The 18,802-nt window shown below is 48.8% G+C and overlaps 1 protein-coding gene across 1 annotated transcript in view; it reads right to left on the reverse strand.

The window, feature by feature from the left end:
• MMP17 (matrix metallopeptidase 17) overlaps positions 1-6,557 on the reverse strand; it is a 162,012-nt gene extending 155,455 nt beyond the window's left edge. The window contains exon 1 of the mRNA XM_082204144.1: positions 5,527-6,557. Coding sequence (XP_082060270.1) covers positions 5,527-5,658 — 132 coding nt within the window. The 5' untranslated portion in view covers positions 5,659-6,557. The remainder of the gene's footprint in view (positions 1-5,526) is intronic.
• Positions 6,558-18,802: the final 12,245 nt, after the last annotated feature.

The raw sequence follows: 18,802 nt of genomic DNA on the forward strand, positions 1-18,802 counted from the left end.
TCCCATTTGCAGAATAACCCACACAAGCAGTATAAGCAGGTGAGGTGCTCTACACCAGATATGTAGGCAAAGATAGACTGTTGCTTCCAGAGTCAGGTGTTGGTCTGATGCAGTAGAAATATATAAAATAAAAAAAAAAAAATGTCCAGTAGCACCTTAGAGACCAACTAAGTTTGTTCTTGGTAGAAGTGTGCATGCACACGAAAGCTCATACCAGGAGCAAACTTAGTTGGTCTCTAAGGTGCTACTGGTCAAATTTTTTTGTTGCTTCCAGACAGTCAGTATATTGCGGGAGGCAATCGGGTGAAACTGGGAATTTAGATTCGCACAACTGAAGTGGATTAAAGCTCTCTGTCAACCCAGCACAACAAATTCACCACTGTTTTTGTGGATAGGAAAGTAGTGGGGGGAACATGCTGAAAAGCATAGGATGAACGATTAACAGTAAGACCAATAAACCCCACACAAGCAAATCAGGATGAATGAGCACTATTATATAACCTCCCTGCCAACAAATCAGAACGGGAGCTCAATAAAGACTGGGCATAGTTTAACCTCTGCATAGGTTCTCTGCAAACAAATCATGATGACCACTCAGCAATTTGGAAGAGCCACTGGTGTGCTCAGCACATTCCATTAGGATGCGCACCCAGGGATCTTCACTTATTTATTGAAGACAAGGAAGAAGAGGCAAAAAGCTAACAAAATAACCACGCAAGTGGTCAAGAAGCCCAAACAGGATATTTTTCCTACAGAGAAAAAGACCAGTGCCAAGCTAACCAGAGGGCAGTTCTGTAGGGCCATGGATGGACTGGCTCCTTCTTGCTTGCATGCCAAAACAGCAGCCTCCACAGATCTCTCACCACAAAAGATGAGAGCAAAGCTTGGATGAAGATAGAGCTATGAGACAGAGACAGGCGCAGGCAGAAGAAAAAGGCTGGGATGGATCTGCAGATTCTGCCTGCAGAGCAGGGAGTCCCCCTTCCTTCCATACTGCTGCTGCTGGAACCAATCACCCCATCGCCGAGCAAAAGCTGCAGATCCATTCCAAATTAAAACCAGTCTTTTTCATTCTGCCTGCTTTTCTGGCTGCTTCCCTTGATTTTAAAAGTGAGAGTGCCTGGCACACCCAGCACACACCCCATGCACACCCATGGGAGGGACCCTTTAAATCTGAAAGCAAGCCCAAGTCATTCCTCTCCACAACACACCATTTAAACCCTGTCTCTGATAGAAGATGAAATTCAATCTATTTCGTTTGAAAAAAGTCATGTGTCTTTCAGTTTACAAAATAAAATTAAATCCCAGGACAACTACCAGCAAAGTAAAACAATATTGAAGACACAATCAAGCGATACATAAAAAAAGCTTTGCACTGGAGGAACAGAGCAATAAATGGTGGGGCAAACCAGACTTGACACTAAATACATCTTTGCAACTATGGCACAGAGACTGGTTGTTTTTACATGCAAATTGCATCTCCTGGGGGGCAGCTGATAATTAAGATGAGAGGAGGCATGGAGAGGGAGTTTAACCCTTTCTTTCCCTGTTGTGATCCTGAGGAAAATACCTCTTCTGAAGTTTGCATTTGTTGTTTTTTTTTTTTTTGGGGGGGGGAGAAAACCATACATTGGAGGGAATTGCATTATAATGAGTCAGATCATTGGCCCCTTGAGCTCAGTATTGTCTGCACTGACTGGCAGAGGCTTCGCAAAGTTTCAGGCAGGGGTTTTCCCCAGCCCTGCCTGCAGGCGCTTAAGATTGAACCTGGGACCCTCTGTAAAACCCTCTACAGGTTTAGTTGCTAAATCACATTTAAGGTCCAGCGTAGCTTGCCCGGCAATGCAAACCACCAGCTAAAAGTAAATTAGGTAACATGCTAGTTACATAAGAAGGTTGTTGAAAAGTACATCAAATCTCATGTCAGGTGAAGTCTCTTGGCACCCACACATCTAGGAGGGAAAGACGGGGTGGGGGGGATAGAATAATCCATAGGAATTCCAAAATAGATTCAAAGCATGCACACTTAGAGCCAGTAAGTCAATGTGATGTTGCGTGTAGAGTATCAGATTAGGATTTGGGAGATCAGGTTTATTAGCTAATCCCCCTTCCATGGAAATTGTAGCTCAGTGAGGATGATAGAGGTCTCCTAACAACTCTAAGGACTCTTCCCAAAGGACAGTTCCCAGAATGCTTTGGCAGCAAGAGGGCGGGGAGCAATCACTGCTCAAAGTAGTAAGATACTGCTTAAATCAGGGGTCTGCAACCTTTAAGACAAAAAGAGCCACCTGGACCCGTTTCCGAAGGAAAAAACGTGGGAGCCACAAAACCATTGCGATATTTAAAGCATGCGCGCCACTGCCCTCCGATCTGACAGCAGGCGGGAAGGTGACGTCGGGACAGTGCATGACTAACGCACGCACCGCCCCCATGCGACGTCACAGCCAGTACAGCGCCCACCACAGTGGGGAGTGTCGGGACGCACAATGCGCCTCCTCCCCTTGCTAGTATCCGCCCCGGAGCCGCGGCAAAGGTGTAAAAGAGCCACATGCGGCTCCGGAGCTGCAGGTTGCAGACCCCTGGCTTAAATGTATACTGGAGATGGGGTCTCAGTTACAGGTGATCCCCAGCAAATCCACACCATATGCCATAACTTTTCATATCTTCATACTTTTCATATCTTCATACCTGAAGGAGCATCTCCACTCCCATCGTTCTGCCCGGACGCTGAGATCCAGTGCCGAGGGCCTTCTGGCGGTTCCCTCACTGCGAGAAGCAAAGCTACAGGGAACCAGGCAGAGGGCCTTCTCGGTAGTGGCGCCCGCCCTGTGGAATGCCCTCCCATCAGATGTCAAAGCGATAAACAACTACCTGACATTCAGAAGACATCTTAAGGCAGCCCTGTTCAGGGAAGTTTTTAATGTGTGATTTTACTGTATTTTTGGTTTCTGTGGAAGCCGCCCAGAGTGGCTGGGGAAACCCAGCCAGATGGGCGGGGTACAAATAAATTATTATTATTATTATTATTATTATTATTATTATTATTATTATTATTATTATTATCTTAATTACTGTAATTTCTGGGTTGCCTTCCTAGGAGCATATGGACAGAAATAAGAAACACTTCTATCCATTCGGAACATAGGGAGAGTTGCTTGGGAACCAGGCCCTGAAACACTCTAGCTGCTGGCTTTTGTATTGCTACTACTACTACTACTACTATTAAAATCAGATATGGAGCACAGCTATACCACCTGAGTGATCAAGAGGTTTTACACCCATTGTCTCAGAATTTGTTAACACCACTTAGGTGAAAGTTTCTCCCAGTCCCACAAATTTATCTTGGTTAAAGCCACCAGGTGCATCCATCAGAGGCAATTATCAAACCAGAAGCATCTTGGTTTATGGCTCACTTCCTGAGTTTATTTATTTCATAGATCTATAGCAGTGATGGGGGACCACTTTCCACCTGAGGGACACTTTCCCTTCTAGGTGAACTATTGAGAGCACCAGGTCAGTGTTGGGCAAGGCCAGAAGCAAAAGTGGTCAGAGCAATGGGTACAAACTCAATCTTTGTTCAACAGACTTAGTTCCTGCACACACTCATGAAGGTTTCAGTTCAACTCAGTGTTTGACTTGCACGGCTTGCATTTCCCCCTCTAGGATATATAGAGCTCAACATTCAACTCAAGTCTTCTCTCCACCAGATCAGAGTTGGCCAAACCAAGACCATTATTATCCAGTTTCTCTGAGTTGGCCAAACGTTTCCATAAAGACGGAATGAAAGTTTTTGCTCAGTTCTGAAACATCAATCAAACTGGCTTTGGAAAGTTTCAGGCTCACTGTCTCATACTTCAATATGATTGCCTCTCACTTTGGGATTTTCCGCCTCAAATGCCCTGAAATTCAATAGCTACTTGGATAAACAAGGCTCTCACAGACAACAACAGCTAGGCGACTGAGTTTATTACAGAGCACGGTCATCATCCACGGGGGGGGGGGGGCAGAACCTGTGGCAAACCGCAGTTCTGTCCCCTAAAATAGCCATGAGTGCAATAAGGCAACTCCTACAAACACAGAAATTGGTCATTTTATAAGGTACAGGGCAGCCCTGCTTTACATCTCTGGAGGATGCCGCTAGCAGTAAGGTGGCAACTATCTAGGCCAGGTAACTCCAACTTTCTGAGGCCTAGGGCCCACTTTGAACCCAGACACGCATTTGGAGACCCATTGTATGTTGGATCAGGCTGCGACCCTCCAGTTGTTGGCCAGTGAGCTAGGCCAGCAAGGGAGATAACCACCCATCACCAATAGGCTCAATAGCTTCTGCTGCACATATACAGACCCGGGTTAGGGAAGAGATTCCAACAAATGCCCAAATAAGGATGGGTTGATTCCAGGGCATCAGTTGGTTGAGGGGGAGCCTTCTTGACGTCTTTGACTGAAAAACCAAGAACCAGAATCATCTTTGCCTAACGCCTACCATGCAGTGAAGGAGGAAAAGAACCACACACAGACAAATAACAATAATAGTGGCATTAATTTTTTAACCGTTAGTATTAACCACAAACAGAGATATTTCCTCTTTGCCTTTTCACAGCAGACCAACAGGTTACTAAATCAGCAAAGGATTAGAAGTGGCAGCACATTGCTTTCCTAAACACGCACCCCCCCACAAGGGATTTAAAAGCCTGGGGAAACTGGTGGGCACCACTACCAACTGCAGTGCTTTCCCACTTTCTGACCGCCGCCACCGCCACCACCAAGCGGCTGACTCAGACCGCAACCGTACACCCACATTTATTAGCGGTGAGCCCCCATCCTTCCTCTAACAGCGGGACTTACTTCAGACAAGAGACTGCGCTGCAAAAGCGGCAGATCCCTGCGCCCTTTCCCGGGAGTAAAGTCCCCGTTGAAGGACCACTGAGACTTACTTCCGAGGAATCAGACCAGAGGATGGCTGCAATCCACAACAAACACGCGCGCATACACACGCACACACAAAAGGAGAACGCTCTTTGGAGAGCTGCGTCGTCTCCTCTCGAGTAACCCGCGCCGCGCTGGCAAGCAACAACCTGTCTCCCTGCTCACGCCACCTCTCCCCCTCTTTTTACCGCTGGTGACCAGCTCCATCCCGCGGCACCTCCAACATACACACACCACAAAAACCCGCGCACGCCCCCCAGGAAATAGGAGGAGCCCTTGTTTGATCGTGCGCCCGCAGATACCCAAGAGCGCGCAGCAAGCTCCTCACACGCCCAACACAAGCGGCGCTGGGAATGGGGTTCGCGGGTGAGGCGGGGGGCTCTTTGGCTTCCCTTGATGATCAGAATGGCGTGGGAGATTAAATAAAGAGAATACACCCCCCAAAAAACAGCCGCCAACTTCATCCTTGCAGCCATTGACAGCCCTTTTCAGCTGCTTGGCGTACGACTCTCTCGCGCTGTTTCTTCGGATGGCCCCCCCCCCTTCCTCTCCCTCCCCGGGCAGAAAATCCCACCAAGAGCCCGGCAGGTGCCAACTCACAACTCCCAGCGTGATGTCCTCAGCGGTCGGAGTGGGCGCTGCCAGGGTCCGCCGCGAAGCCAGGCAGAAGGCGAGCATCAGAAACATCTCCTGCGGGAAAGCACTCTGCCGGGGGGGCCCGCTCCACAGCATCCCTCCTGCGCTTAGTCCGCCGCCACCGCCGCCTCCTGCAGCTGCCGAGGCTCCGCAGAGGAAGGGGGCAGAGGGCGACCAGCACCGCCGAGCCGAAGCGGGAGAGAGGCGGGCGGCGACATCCGAGCTCCGCGGCCTCCGGGTAGCGCCACCGCTGCTGCTGCGGGAGCTGCTGTTGGCCACGCCGCCGCCAGCCCGCCACCTCGGGCGTCAAGAGGCAAGCAGTGGGGAGGACATCGTACGTCCTTGCTCTCCGGCTCGCTTTCCTGGCGGGAGAGGGCAGGGAGGCGAGGGCGAGAGGGGAAGGATTTGAAAAGGAAAATAAAGGACAGATCCGAAGGTGTAAAAGAAAAAGGCAGCCAAACGCTCCAACTTTTTTACGCGCGCCGGGCTCCCTTCGCAGCGCAGCCGCGCGCCTTCGGGGAAGCGAGCGGGAGATGCAAGCCAAAGCGACGGAGCCCTCCCTTCTCGGACCCCAAGAAAACAGAGAAAACCTGTTGGCAGTGGGTCCCTTTCACCGCGCCCGCCCCTTCCCTCTTCTCTTCTAAAAAGGGTAATATAATAAAATCCAGCTCCGGATTGCGCTACGCGCCAGCCTCTCCAAGCAGCGCGAACACCGGCGAGCAAAGCACGTCGAGGAACCGCCGCCGCTCCGCTCCGCTCTCGCTCGTCTCTGAAGGCGGCACAGCTCCAGCCGGGGAAGTCCTTCGGCTGAGGAGGCGGCGAGAGGCGAAGGAGGGCGGCGCTAAGGGGAAAGAGGAGGGGCCGGCTCAGTCTCGGGAAAACGCTCCCTCGGTGGGCAGCGAGAAACCGAGGCGGTGGTGTGCTGCTGCCGCCACCGCCACCAGCGCCTCCTTTTCCTCCTCTTCCAGAAGCAGCCATTGGCTACGACCCGAATCCACGTTTCCTTGGGCGTAAGGCACCCACCCCCACGCCCGTTCTCACGGAGGTTGGCTCTCCGCCTCCAGGGGCTCGCGGGGCTGCGATCCGACGCGCACTTCTTTGGAGAGCTCCTTGGAATTAAGAGGGACGGTCGACCTCCGAAGAAAGGGGCGCACGGGATCCGGCGGTGCGCGCGTATCTTCTGGGAGAGCATTGGGGCCGCTGCTGCAGTTTCCGCGAGCGAGGCTTCGGGCACCTTGGACTGCTTCCCAACGCGGCTGGTTTAGGCCGTCGAGGTGCCAGGATCAGTCCTTGGGCCAATCCCTGGCCGTTCCATGAGTCCCCCTCCCTTCCTCCGCTGTCCTCCATTTTTCTTATCAACCATCTCCAAGCGCCTGGGGGTTAGCATTTAACCCAAAGGTGCGATACTCACAGCGCCATCGCACCTATATTTGCTTAAAAGGAAGCCACGCTGTGAGAAGAATTTGCCCGTCCTCAGCGTATTTCATGTCCATTTGTGTGTGTGCGTGCGCACGTGGATTTGGTTCAGGTTCCTGTATTCTTCACACTTTCCTTGTTGAAAACAGGGACATGTTAGTGTAAATCCCTTACTCTCACTCCCAGAATGATTTGTTGAGCCTTCTTTTAAGGGTTGTACTGCACCTTCTCAAACTCAAGCTATCTGCCAATCTCCCATTCCCACCGCCCTTCTGAGTAATACCCCTCCCCACCTTCTCACTATATAGAAGGATCTGGCAACTTCTGTTTCAGTGTATCTGAAGAAGTGTGCATGCACACGAAAGCTCATACCAAGAACTAACTTAGTTGGTCTTTAAGGCGCTACTGGAAGGAATTTTTTTATTTTGACTATGGCAGACCAACACGGCTACCTATCTGTTTCTCAAACTGTGTGATATAGAAGCCTAGGTAAAGGTAAAGGTACCCCTGCCCGAACGGGCCAGTCTTGACAGACTGTGGGGTTTGTGCGCCCATCTCACATTTATTGGCCGGGGGCCAGCGCTGTCCGGGGACACTTCCGGGTCACGTGGCCAGCGTGACATCACTGCTCTGGCGAGCCAGAGCCGCACACGGAACGCCGTTTACCTTCCCGCTGGTAAGCGGTACCTATTTATCTACTTGCACCCGGGGGTGCTTTCGAACTGCTAGGTGGGCAGGCGCTGGGACCGAACAGCGGGAGCGCACCCCGCCGCGGGGATTCGAACCGCCGACCTTTCGATCGGCAAGCCCTAGGCGCTGAGGCTTTAGCCCACAGCGCCACCCGCGTCCCCTATATATATAGAAGCCTACTGTCCCCTTATTTAAGTGCCAAGAACATCTTTATTCCTTGGGTGAGATTACAAACGTATATAGAGCCAGTGAGGTAAAATGATTAGCAGTGGCGTAGCGTGGGGGGTGCAGGGGGGGCCGGCCGCACCAGGTGCAACATCTGGGGGTTAGGGTTAGGGGGCGCAAATCCACGGGTTAGGGGGCGCAAATTACTTGCCTTGCCCCGGGTGCTGACAACCCACGCTACGCCACTTATGATTAGAGTGTTAGACTAGGACTTGAAGTTCCCTTGGTAACCTTGGGCCAGTACTCATAATCTCTCAGCCTAACCTACCTCACTACCTGTTGTGAGGATAAGATGCCACCCTCATTAAACTTACTACAGGGCCAACTGCACAGGACCGGGTTCATATTCCTAGGTGAGAATGAGGTTTTCAGCGAAGGGAGATCTGCAGTTCTATGCTTAGGTATTCTAAGTGCCATTTAACTTTGCAAGGGTTGCCAATATGGGTTTTAAAAATACCCAGAGAGGAAATTTTGATTGGCCAAGGGGTGGAGTCTATACCTACGTTTGCATGTCCAGGAGTGGAACCTGGTAGATTAAGGGTTCAGTCAATTTAGTATTTTATTTACAGATAGGTAGCCGTGTTGGTCTGCCATAGTCAAAATAAAAAAATTCCTTCCAGTAGCACCTTAAAGACCAACTAAGTTAGTTCTTGGTATGAGCTTTCGTGTGCATCTGAAGAAGGTATCTGAAGAAGTGTGCATGCACACGAAAGCTCATACCAAGAACTAACTTAGTTGGTCTTTAAGGTGCTACTGGAAGGAATTTTAGTATTTTATTTGTTATTGGTAGTGTGGATCCTCTATGCTCAGAAGCAGGAAGGCTGCTATCATAACACCACTTACTTAAGAGTAAGCTCCACTGAGTTGACACACACAATAGGCCACTAACTAACATTTGTCAGATGACAACACATTGCAGGGGCTATTACCTGCATGCCCAATTTGTGGGCATCTGATTGGTCACTGTGAAAATCAAGATGCTGGATCACATTTGGTCTAATCCAGCAGGGATCTCATTAGTTTTGTATTTCAAGTGGTTCAGTGTGGCTCACAGACCCCTAAAATAAAGAATACACATTTGATAGATTGGGAAACGAGCAGAGTGAAACCAACAACGCACACAAAAATGTTAAGCATGGTATATATAAGATTAGTAACATTGCAGAACATTCCTAAGTAATGATATAATAACTTTAGACTCAAAGCAGCTCCAGTCATTCATTCATTCTTTAAATTTCTTTACCACCCTTCATCCAAGGATCATGGGGCAGTTTACAAAAATACACAACAGAATAATGTACAGAATACACCCCTGCAGAGATAGACGTACCCTTGTTGTCTGTGAAAATCCTTCAATAAAAACAGTTGTGGGGTTTTTTTTGTTAAAAAAAAGAACAATTTACACCCCAGTTTAATTAGCCAAAGACCTGTTTGAAAAGAAATGTTTTCGCTTGGTGCCTAAAGATGAAGGTGCCAGGCAAGCCTCTCTGGAGAGAGCATTCCACAAACAGGGGGCCACTACAGAAAAGGCCTGTTCTTGTGTTGACGCTCTCCATGCTTCTCATGGAGGAAGCACATGAAGAAGGGCTTCAGACGGCTATTGCAGGGTTCGGGTGAGACAGTCCTTGAGGTTTTGCAGTCTGGAGCCTTTTAAGGCTTTATAGGGCAATGCTAACACTTTGAATTGGGCCCAGAAACTAATTGGCAGTTCCTGCAGTTTGGCCAAAACACCATCTTGCCCTGGCCACTGAATTCTGCACCAGCTGAAGCTTCCAAACTGTCTTCAGAGGCAGCCCCACATATAACGCATTGCAGTACAGTGGTACCTCGGGTTAAGAACTTAATTCTTAACCTGAAACTGTTCTTAACCTGAGGTACCACTTTAGCTAATGGGGCCTCCCACTGCCGCCGCACCACCACCATGCGATTTCTGTTCTCATCCTGAAGCAAAGTTCTTAACCCGAGGTGCTATTTCTGGGTTAGCAGAATCTGTAACCTGAAGCGTCTGTAACCTGAAGCGTCTGTAACCCGAGGTACCACTGTAATCCAAGGCCGGATTAAGACATTTAGAGGCCCTAAGCACTTAAAAGATTTTGGTGCTCCCATATATCGCTATAATTCAAAATATAAACAATAGTAAACCATAAAACCTCTACCATTATTTTGTAAAGTTCAGCATAACTGAATATTGTTTTTACCCCCCCCCCCCACACACTGAACTTGCGACATACATATAGTGGGAGCCTTTTTTGTGGAACTTGCTTCAGCTGCACCATTATGATTGATGGTAACTCTGGCAATGGAAAATTTCTGTGCTGCCCCTCTTCCCTTGATGCTCTAAGCATGTGCTTATTTTGCTTAATGGTTAATCCTGCTGTTAATCTAATCTTCCCCTTAATATCAGTGGTCTTGTTTTAATGGATGCAGCAAGTATGCATGGGTTAACAAGGCTTAGCATATTTATCTCAGGGAGTAAAATAGCCTTAACAGTTTTAAATCCTCACCATGCACACACACAGAAATAAGCCCCATTGAGTTCAAGGGGGCTTTCTCCCAGGTAGCTGACTAAGGGTGCTGTTTTAGAATGCATCTCCTACCCACTGACCTGGGAGTGAGCCCAACTGAATTCAGGTGGATTTACTTCTGAGTACCCGGGCTGAGGAACCATTTTCAGGCCACTTACCCATGAGGGACATGCAAGAGTGGGAGGAGCAATATATGTGAATTTTACCTTTGTACAATAGCTAGTTTCTACACATACTCTCAGGGATGCGGGTGGTGCTGTGGGTTAAACCACAGAGCCTAGGACTTGCCGATCAGAAGGTCGGCGGTTCGAATCCCCATGACGGGGTGAGCTCCTGTTGATGGGTCCCTGCTCCTGCCAACCTAGCAGTTCAAAAGCACATCAAAGTGAAAGTAGATAAATAGGTACTGCTCCAGCGGGAAGGTAAACGGTGTTTCCGTGTGTTTCCGGTTTGCCAGAAGCGGCTTAGTCATGCTGGCCACATGACCCAGAAGCTGTACACCGGCTCCCTCGGCCAATAAAGCGAGATGAGCACCGCAACCCCAGAGTTGGCCACAACTGGACCTAATGGTAAGGGGTCCCTTTACCTTACACATACTCTCACCCTTTGTATCCTCTACCCAGACAAGCAAGAGACACTATCAGAGGCCAAGGACAAGTTCTAGTCAGGCAAAAGCACTCAAGGAGGGTGCAAAACAGGGGCAGTAATGGGTGTGGCCTGGGAGGAGAGCCAAGGGTCTGGCAGAGAGGTCTGAAGGTTCCCTACCTCTATGATCAAGGACTGTACAGTGGTACCTTGGTACTCAAACAACTTGGAACCCAAACACTGTAAACCCAGAAGTAAGTGTTCTGGTTTGTGAACTTCTTTCGGAAGCCGAACATGCTCCGTTTTGAGTGTTAGGCTTCTGATTTGAGTGGCACGCTTCCGTTTTGAGTGTTATGCTGAGGTCAGTCTGTTTTTGCTATTTATTTTGCATTTTTGTCTTTGCGGCTCTTTTTGTTTTGTTTTTGTGACTGTGTGGAACCCAATTCAGCTACTGACTGATTGATTGTGCGACTGCACGACATTGTTTATTGCTTTCATTTTATGGATCAATGGTCTCGCCAGAGGGTAAAATTCATGTTCATTTGCTGTTTTAGGGGTTGTTTTTAAAAGTCTGGAACGGATTGATCCATTTTGCATTACTTTCTATGGGAAAGCACACCTTGGTTTTGGAACGCTTTGGTTTTGGAACGGACTTCCAGAATGGATTAAGTTTGAGAACCAAGGTACCACTGTACTGTAAAAGAATGTGGCTCCATCCCAGTGCAACATGGCTGGGTTGTGAGGAAGACAGCAAGTCGGAGGGGTGGGGGAAGAATGAATTGTTGCTCTTGATTGGCAATTCACTTTCTTGCAGCAGACGAAAGCAAGCCGCATTTGTTTCAGCTTTGCCAAGGCAGATTTATTTTAATAATTCAAAATACTTCCAGGGCAGGATATGCTTGCCACAGGCTAAATGTGCAACTGCTTGCACTCGTTCAAAGTGCTCCTCTCTGCCTCTCGCTCCCCAGTGTCACAGCCCTTCACTCTGGCAGAGAAATACAAGCTCCCCTGATCCCAAAGAACCACTTGCCAGCCCGCAATGCTACCCTTCCTTCTCGGATAAGCCTTTGGTCTGGCACTGTTTCGAGTTACAAGGCACGACCTGCCAGCAAGCGATTCTAACGAGCTTTGGGTATCGGCACACAAGGAAAGCGTCGGCAGGCCTCATTACATCGTGTTTATATATGCTGGAAGCAGGACAGCAGCTCCAAGAGCTCAACAGGCACATCGGTGCCTTTGAGACTGGCTGAGTCTGGGCTCAGCAGTCACAGGGACTTGATGCAGCTGGTGAAGGAGGTAGATGTGAGCAAACACGCCTCCCCCACCAATGCCCAGGCTACAATATACCACTTAACCCCCACCAGTGCCATCAAACTGACTCTCACTGTGCCATTAAGATTATGAAAGTGCCATCAGTACAGCTCATAACCTGGGACGACGAAGAAGAAGAAGAAGAAGAAGAAGAAGAAGAAGAAGAAGAAGAAGAAGAAATTTATACCCCGCTCATCTGGCTGCGTGGGGACGCGTTTGACACTGTGGGTTAAACCACAGAGCCTATGACTTGCCGATCAGAAGGTCGGTGGTTCGAATCCCCACGGCGGGGTGAGCTCCTGTTGCTTGGACCCTGCTCCTGCCAACCTAGCAGTTCGAAAGCATTTCAAAGTGCAAGTAATAATAATAATAATAATAATAATAATAATAATAATAATAATTTATTATTTATACCCCGCCCATCTGGCTGGGCTTCCCCAGCCACTCTGGGCGGCTTCCAAAAGAATATTAAAATACTATAATACATCAAACATTAAAAGCTTCCTGAAACAGGGCTGCCTTCAGATGTCTTCTAAAAGCCTGGTAGTTGTTGTTCTCTTTGACATCTGGTGGGAGGGTGTTCCACAGGGAAGGCGCCACTACCGAGAAGGCCCTCTGCCTGGTTCCATGTAACTTGGCTTCTCGCAGTGAGGGAACTGCCAGAAGTACCTCGGTGCTGGACCTCAGTGTCCGGGTAGAACGATGGGGGTGGAGACGCTCCTTCAGATATACTGTAGATAAATAGGTACCGCTCCGACGGGAAGGTAAATGGTGTGGTACCTATTTATCTACTTGCACTTCGTGCTTTTGAACTTCTAGGTTGGCAGGAGCAGGGACCGAGCAACGGGAGCTCACCCCGTCACAGGGATTCAAACCGCCGACCTTCTGATCGGCAAGTCCTAGGGTCTGTGGTTTAACCCACAGCGCCACCCACGTCCCTTATTAATGTCTGTACTTACTGACAAACACCATCTCTCCAAGGTTTCTGGCAAGGGTCTCTCCCAGTCTTACCTGAAGATGCCAGGGATTGAACCAGAGACCTTCTGCATTCGAACCAAATGCTGAGCAGCAACCTTTCTCCACAACGCCTTGTGGATTTTCTGGAGTTACCGGAAAGCCGATTCTCAATCTTCCCAGGAAAGTGGCCTTACCCAGAAATGATTAAACATTCATCTTTCATATCCTCTCTTATTGTGAAATTGCGCTAGGATTCTCAGCAGGTTTTTCCGCTTGCCTGTACCTTTTAATTTCTCCATTCTCTTCAGCTATCAATCTTTCATTATAACCGTGTTATTTAACCAGCTAACATTAGTTAGCATACGAGAGGAGCGGGATGGGAGTCGAATCATGTTGAATGTGAATAACATACATTTTTATATGAAGTTACATTAGGCCGTGCTTGTCAGGAACGATTATGCTGTAGGGGAAAGTGCCAAGAAGGCCCTTCTCAGGGGGCCGTTGGACTTCTGCTGTGATGCAAAGAAATCCCGGTAAAATGGAGCAGACAAGACCTTCAGAATTTCCAATTAAAAGAAACTATAATTTTGGATCCAGGAAAGGGGGACCCTTATTTTTCAAATTGGCGCTACAGATTGTAATGAAAGGGCATAAGGAATTTTCTATTCCAGTGGTTCTTGACCTGTGGGTTCCCAGATGTTGTTGGACTACAACTCCCATCATCCCTGAGCTCTGGCCTTGCTAGCTAGGGGAGATGGGAGTTGTAGTCCAACAACATCTGGGGATCCACAGGTTGAGAAAGGCTGTATCTATTCCCTTTCCTTCACAATGTCCTGCCTGGGTAGGCCACTCATGCTAGAGGCTATCAAGTAAGCTGCAAACCACCACCTCCATGTTTCCAGGGATCAAAGGGAAATATTTACAAGGCGACACAAAGCTAGCATCCGCCTCTTTCCATATGAACCTATCCGGATCTTGAGATCATCTTCTGAGGTCCTCCTTTGTGTGCCTCCTCCTTGAGAGGTGCAGAGGCTGGCAACACAAGAACAGGCCTTCTCTGCAGTGGCTCCCCATCTGTGGCTGCTTCATATGCCACCTGCACACCCAAACCACACCACGCACCAAATTAATGTAACACAAAGATCTGGCCAGGGGCCATCCAGCTGGTTCAAGGAAGATATAGAGGGGTGTGTGTAAAAAACTAGCCTACAATTGCAAAGGAAAATTTGCTGACTGTGTGGACGAAAACATAAACACATTGAAGAGTTTCCCCAAAAATAGACCAGAGGCAATTGTACTTTATCCAGCAGTGCTTTACTGCTACTGAAGGCAAATAAGCATAATGGTCACAAATCCAATGCATTCAGGATTGGCACTGTTCATAAGAAATCCATTTGCAGCAGACTTATCTAAACTTAACAAAACTTATGAGACTAAACCTTAACACTATACAGTGGTACCTTGGGTTACAAACACCTCGGGTTACAAACACTTTGGGTTACAGACTTCACTAACCCGGAGTAGTATTTCGGGTTAAGAACTTTGCCCAAGGATGAGAACAGAAATCGTGTGGTGGTGGCATGGCGGCAGCGGGAGGCCCCATTAGCTAAAGTGGTACCTCAGGTTAAGAATGGCTTCAGGTTAAGAACAGACCTCAGGAATGAATTAAGTTCATAACCAGAAGTACCACTGTACAGTGATACCTCAGTTTCCGAGCATCTCGGAAGCTGAACATTTTGGTTTTCAAACACTGAAAACCCAGAAGTAATTGCTTCCGTTTTCGAATATGCCCCGGAAGTCAAACGGCTTCCACTGCATCCCCCCCCCAATTTTCCCCAATTGAAATTGCAGGTGGCCCTTTGTGCCTTGGTTTTCAAACATTTCAGAAGCGGAACGGTCTTCCGGAACAGATTATGTTCTAAAACCAAGGTACCCCTGTATACAGAACAGAACACCACACCACAACAAAGAGATAGAAAGAGAAAGCGAGGGAAGCCCAGGCTCCTTCTGGCCTGACTATTATAGTCAGCATGACCTTGACAGGAAGGATAACAGAAGCAGTTTAAACCATCTGCACTCAGCTTCCCGGAAGGAATAACCCAAACATCAGAAACCTGTTGCCTGCTTCTTTCACATAGAAAAAAAGCTTCCAGAACACCCTTGAACTAAGTAGAATAGGAAAGATCTCTACACATCAGATCAATACTTTCTGTACTAAGAAATGCAAACTGACAAAATTATCTGTCTGAAACTGCAGAGAGTTGCTGCTAGTCCAGTGTAGGCAATGCTGGACTAACTGGACCAATGGTCTGACTCAGCCCAAGTCAGCTTCCGAGGTTACAGAGTAATAGAATTGTAGAGTTGGAAGGGACCACAGGGATCATTTAATCCAAGCCCCTGCAATGCAAGATTCTTTTCGGCGAACATGGGCTTCAAGCACACAATCCTGAAATTAAGATTCTTGTGCTCTACTGACCAAACTATCTCTCTGCCCTGTGCTTCTTGCTTAGGACCTGATTTGCCTTGCCATTATATTTCAGGAAGGAGGCACATTTCCCTGTTTCCCTTCACAATGGCTGGCTGGCTGGCTGGCTGAGCACAACTGCTGATGGGCTGGGGGTTGGGGAAGGGGCGGAAGCTATCATTGCTCAGCGGATTAGCTGATTAGAACCATCCAGAATTTAACAGCGAGAGAAGGCATGATCACAGAGCAGTCAGTGGAAAAGCTGAGGCACATATTTAATGCAACAAATACATCTGGCATGCGTCACTGTAATTGGAAAATTAAATTGTCCAGTTGTGGTGGTGTATGTTAAAGCCCACCAACGACATTCAGCATTTTCCATTCAGTGCATATGGCTGCTAAGCAATTAAGCCACTTTTTGTTCATGTTTAATGAAGGAGCTTAAGGTGACATATTGTATATGGTTCTCCCGCCTCCCCATTTAATCCCTACAACAGCCCTATGAGGTAGGTTAGAAGAGAAGAAAAGTTTGGATTTGATATCCCGCCTTTCACTCCCTTTAAGGAGTCTCAAAGCGGCTAACATTCTCCTTTCCCTTCCTCCCCCACAACAAACACTCTGTGAGGTGCGTGGGGCTGAGAGACTTCAGAGAAGCGTGACTAGCCCAAGGTCACCCAGCAGCTGCATGTGGAGGAGCCGAGACGCGAACCTGGTTCACCAGATTACGAGTCCACTGCTTTTAACCACTACACCACACTGGTTCGGCTGAGAGGCAGTGCCTAACCCAAAGTCACACCCACTGAGCTTCATGGTCAAGTGGAGAGTCAATCATTGGTCTCAGACAGTGGCATAGCGTGGGGGGTGCAGGGGGGGCCGGCCGCACCGGGCGCAACATCGGGGGGGGGGGCGCTCGCACTCGCAGCTCTCTGCCCCCTGCTAAAATCCACGGGTTAGGGAGCGCAAATTACTTGCCTTGCCCCGGGATCTGACAACCCACGCTACGCCACTGGTCTCAGAGGTCCAACTCCCTACCCAGGCTGGCTCCAGGTTTTCATTCCCACCAGGTCACCAACTAGAACTAGTTTTTAAGTGGCATCAAATTACATCACACTTAAAATGGGCAGATCTGCAGCACTGAAATTTAGATTTCCTTCTCCTCTGCGATGAAAGCAAACATGTCTGTGCAGAAACTTTCAGTCAGGGTTGTCTAGAGTCCAAGAAAAGGTTGCTTTAGGGTTTGTTTGTTTGCAGGGGGTGGTGTGTTGTTTTTGTTTTGAGGGACTGTGTTTTGTGGGGGATTTGCTTGGGGAGAATTAGCACCAAAATGCTGATGAATTTTCATGAGGATTTTTCAAATTGGTGTAGAAGTGTGGAGAACTAAATCTACACATCATTTCCCCCTGTTTGTGGACACAAAGTGCTTGAGCAACAACTTTGCACCCATGCCTGCCTTGGGCCTCGGAGACCTGGGTTCGAATCCCCACTCATGAAACTCTCTGGGTGTGACCTTGGGCTGGTCACTGCCTCTCAGCCTACCTTACCTTCACAGGTGTGCTGGGCCAGGGGGTAACCTGTAAAACATGGTCCAGGACCGGACCAGAATCCAAAGGTTCCACTAGGAGTCAGTCTGACAGGGTCAAGGCAGGACATGAGGCAGGAAACCAGACAAGGACAGGTGCAGGATCTAGCACACAGCAATGTTGCTCCCGCAACCTGGGGCAGGGCCCAACAGCCTTTTATTTTTGTCGGGGTAGCGACCGGTCCTGATCCCCGGGTGACTCATCTTCCTGTTTCACCTGAAGGCGAGCACTCCTCCTGTGAGTACTCAGATCTCTCCTTCTCTCAGACCTTAGTCTCTGCAGCTCAGGAGATGTCGGTGGGTTACTAGACCCAGGGGCCGCCTCAGCCTCCCCTGACCCAACTGGTAGTGAAGCAGCTGTAAGTGATGGCCCAGCTGAAGGCAACCACGTAATCCCCACATCTGGAGCCAGGGCAGGCTCAGGCCCCTGACTTGGCCCAGCTGGTGCTTGTTGCAGGGGAACCTGTGCAGACTGGGACTCTTCAGAATCAGGCCCCAGACTTGGTTCAGATGATGCCTGAGGCAAAGGATCCAGTGCAGACTGAGTCTCCTCTGGTTCCGACCCCGAGCCCGAGTCCCAGGCCATCACAACAGGGTTGTTGTGAGGATAAAGTGGGGAAGAGGAAATCTATGTACACCACCTCGAGCTCCTTGGAGGAAAGCTGGATTATAAATGCGATAAATAAATAAAACACTGGTCCTCTATTTTGACTGGACTGCTGTAAGACTGTGATTCTGGGATTGCCCCTGCTGGAGGGTCGAAGGGGGCTCCATGGTGAAACTCCAGGTGCTAAAAGAATATGTGTCCCACTTCCCCCGCAAACCTGAGCTGGAGTTGCCGAACATAGCGACTTCTCTGCAAGTGACCATCCTTTACCATTATTACTAAACGCATTTGCCTCCAGCGTATGTATACTCACTTTGCATCCCTCTGCAGGGAAATGTTGATCTGCCTGGAGTCATGTCAACAACCAAGTGATGCAACTCCTATTAAGAAAGAGATTCTGAAGCTACTTACTTGAAACTTCACCCTGCGTGGTGTTGCTAAGCAATGTCACGCCGCCACAAAAATGCTCCGAGATAAATGCCTTCTTACAACGAGAACGCAGTTGGTTTGTGTGTGTGTGTGTTAAGGCTGAATGGTTTTGACAGAGCAATTGACTGAGAAAAGTCAGAGTCTTGGATGCTAAGAGGAGCTAATAATTGAAATAAGTTCATGGGAGGGAATGGTGGGGCAGAAAGCGGGGAGTTCAAGCGTAGGTGGCAGGGCCGTCTTTAGCATATGCGCTCCCGGGGTGCAAAGATCCACCCAGCGCCCCGTTGCTTTTCACTGCCGCCGATTGAGAGGGACTGGTATGCAGTAGGCAATAATTTGGCGCCCCACAGAATTTGGCGCCCGGGTGCACCGCACCCCTTGCACCCCGGGTAAAAATGGCTCTGGTAGGCAGACTCCAAGCCAATGACAGGCGCAACCAACTAATTGTAGTT

Source organism: Podarcis vaucheri (assembly GCF_965113315.1).
Source record: "Podarcis vaucheri genome assembly, chromosome: 16".
NCBI classification, from domain to species: domain Eukaryota; kingdom Metazoa; phylum Chordata; class Lepidosauria; order Squamata; family Lacertidae; genus Podarcis; species Podarcis vaucheri.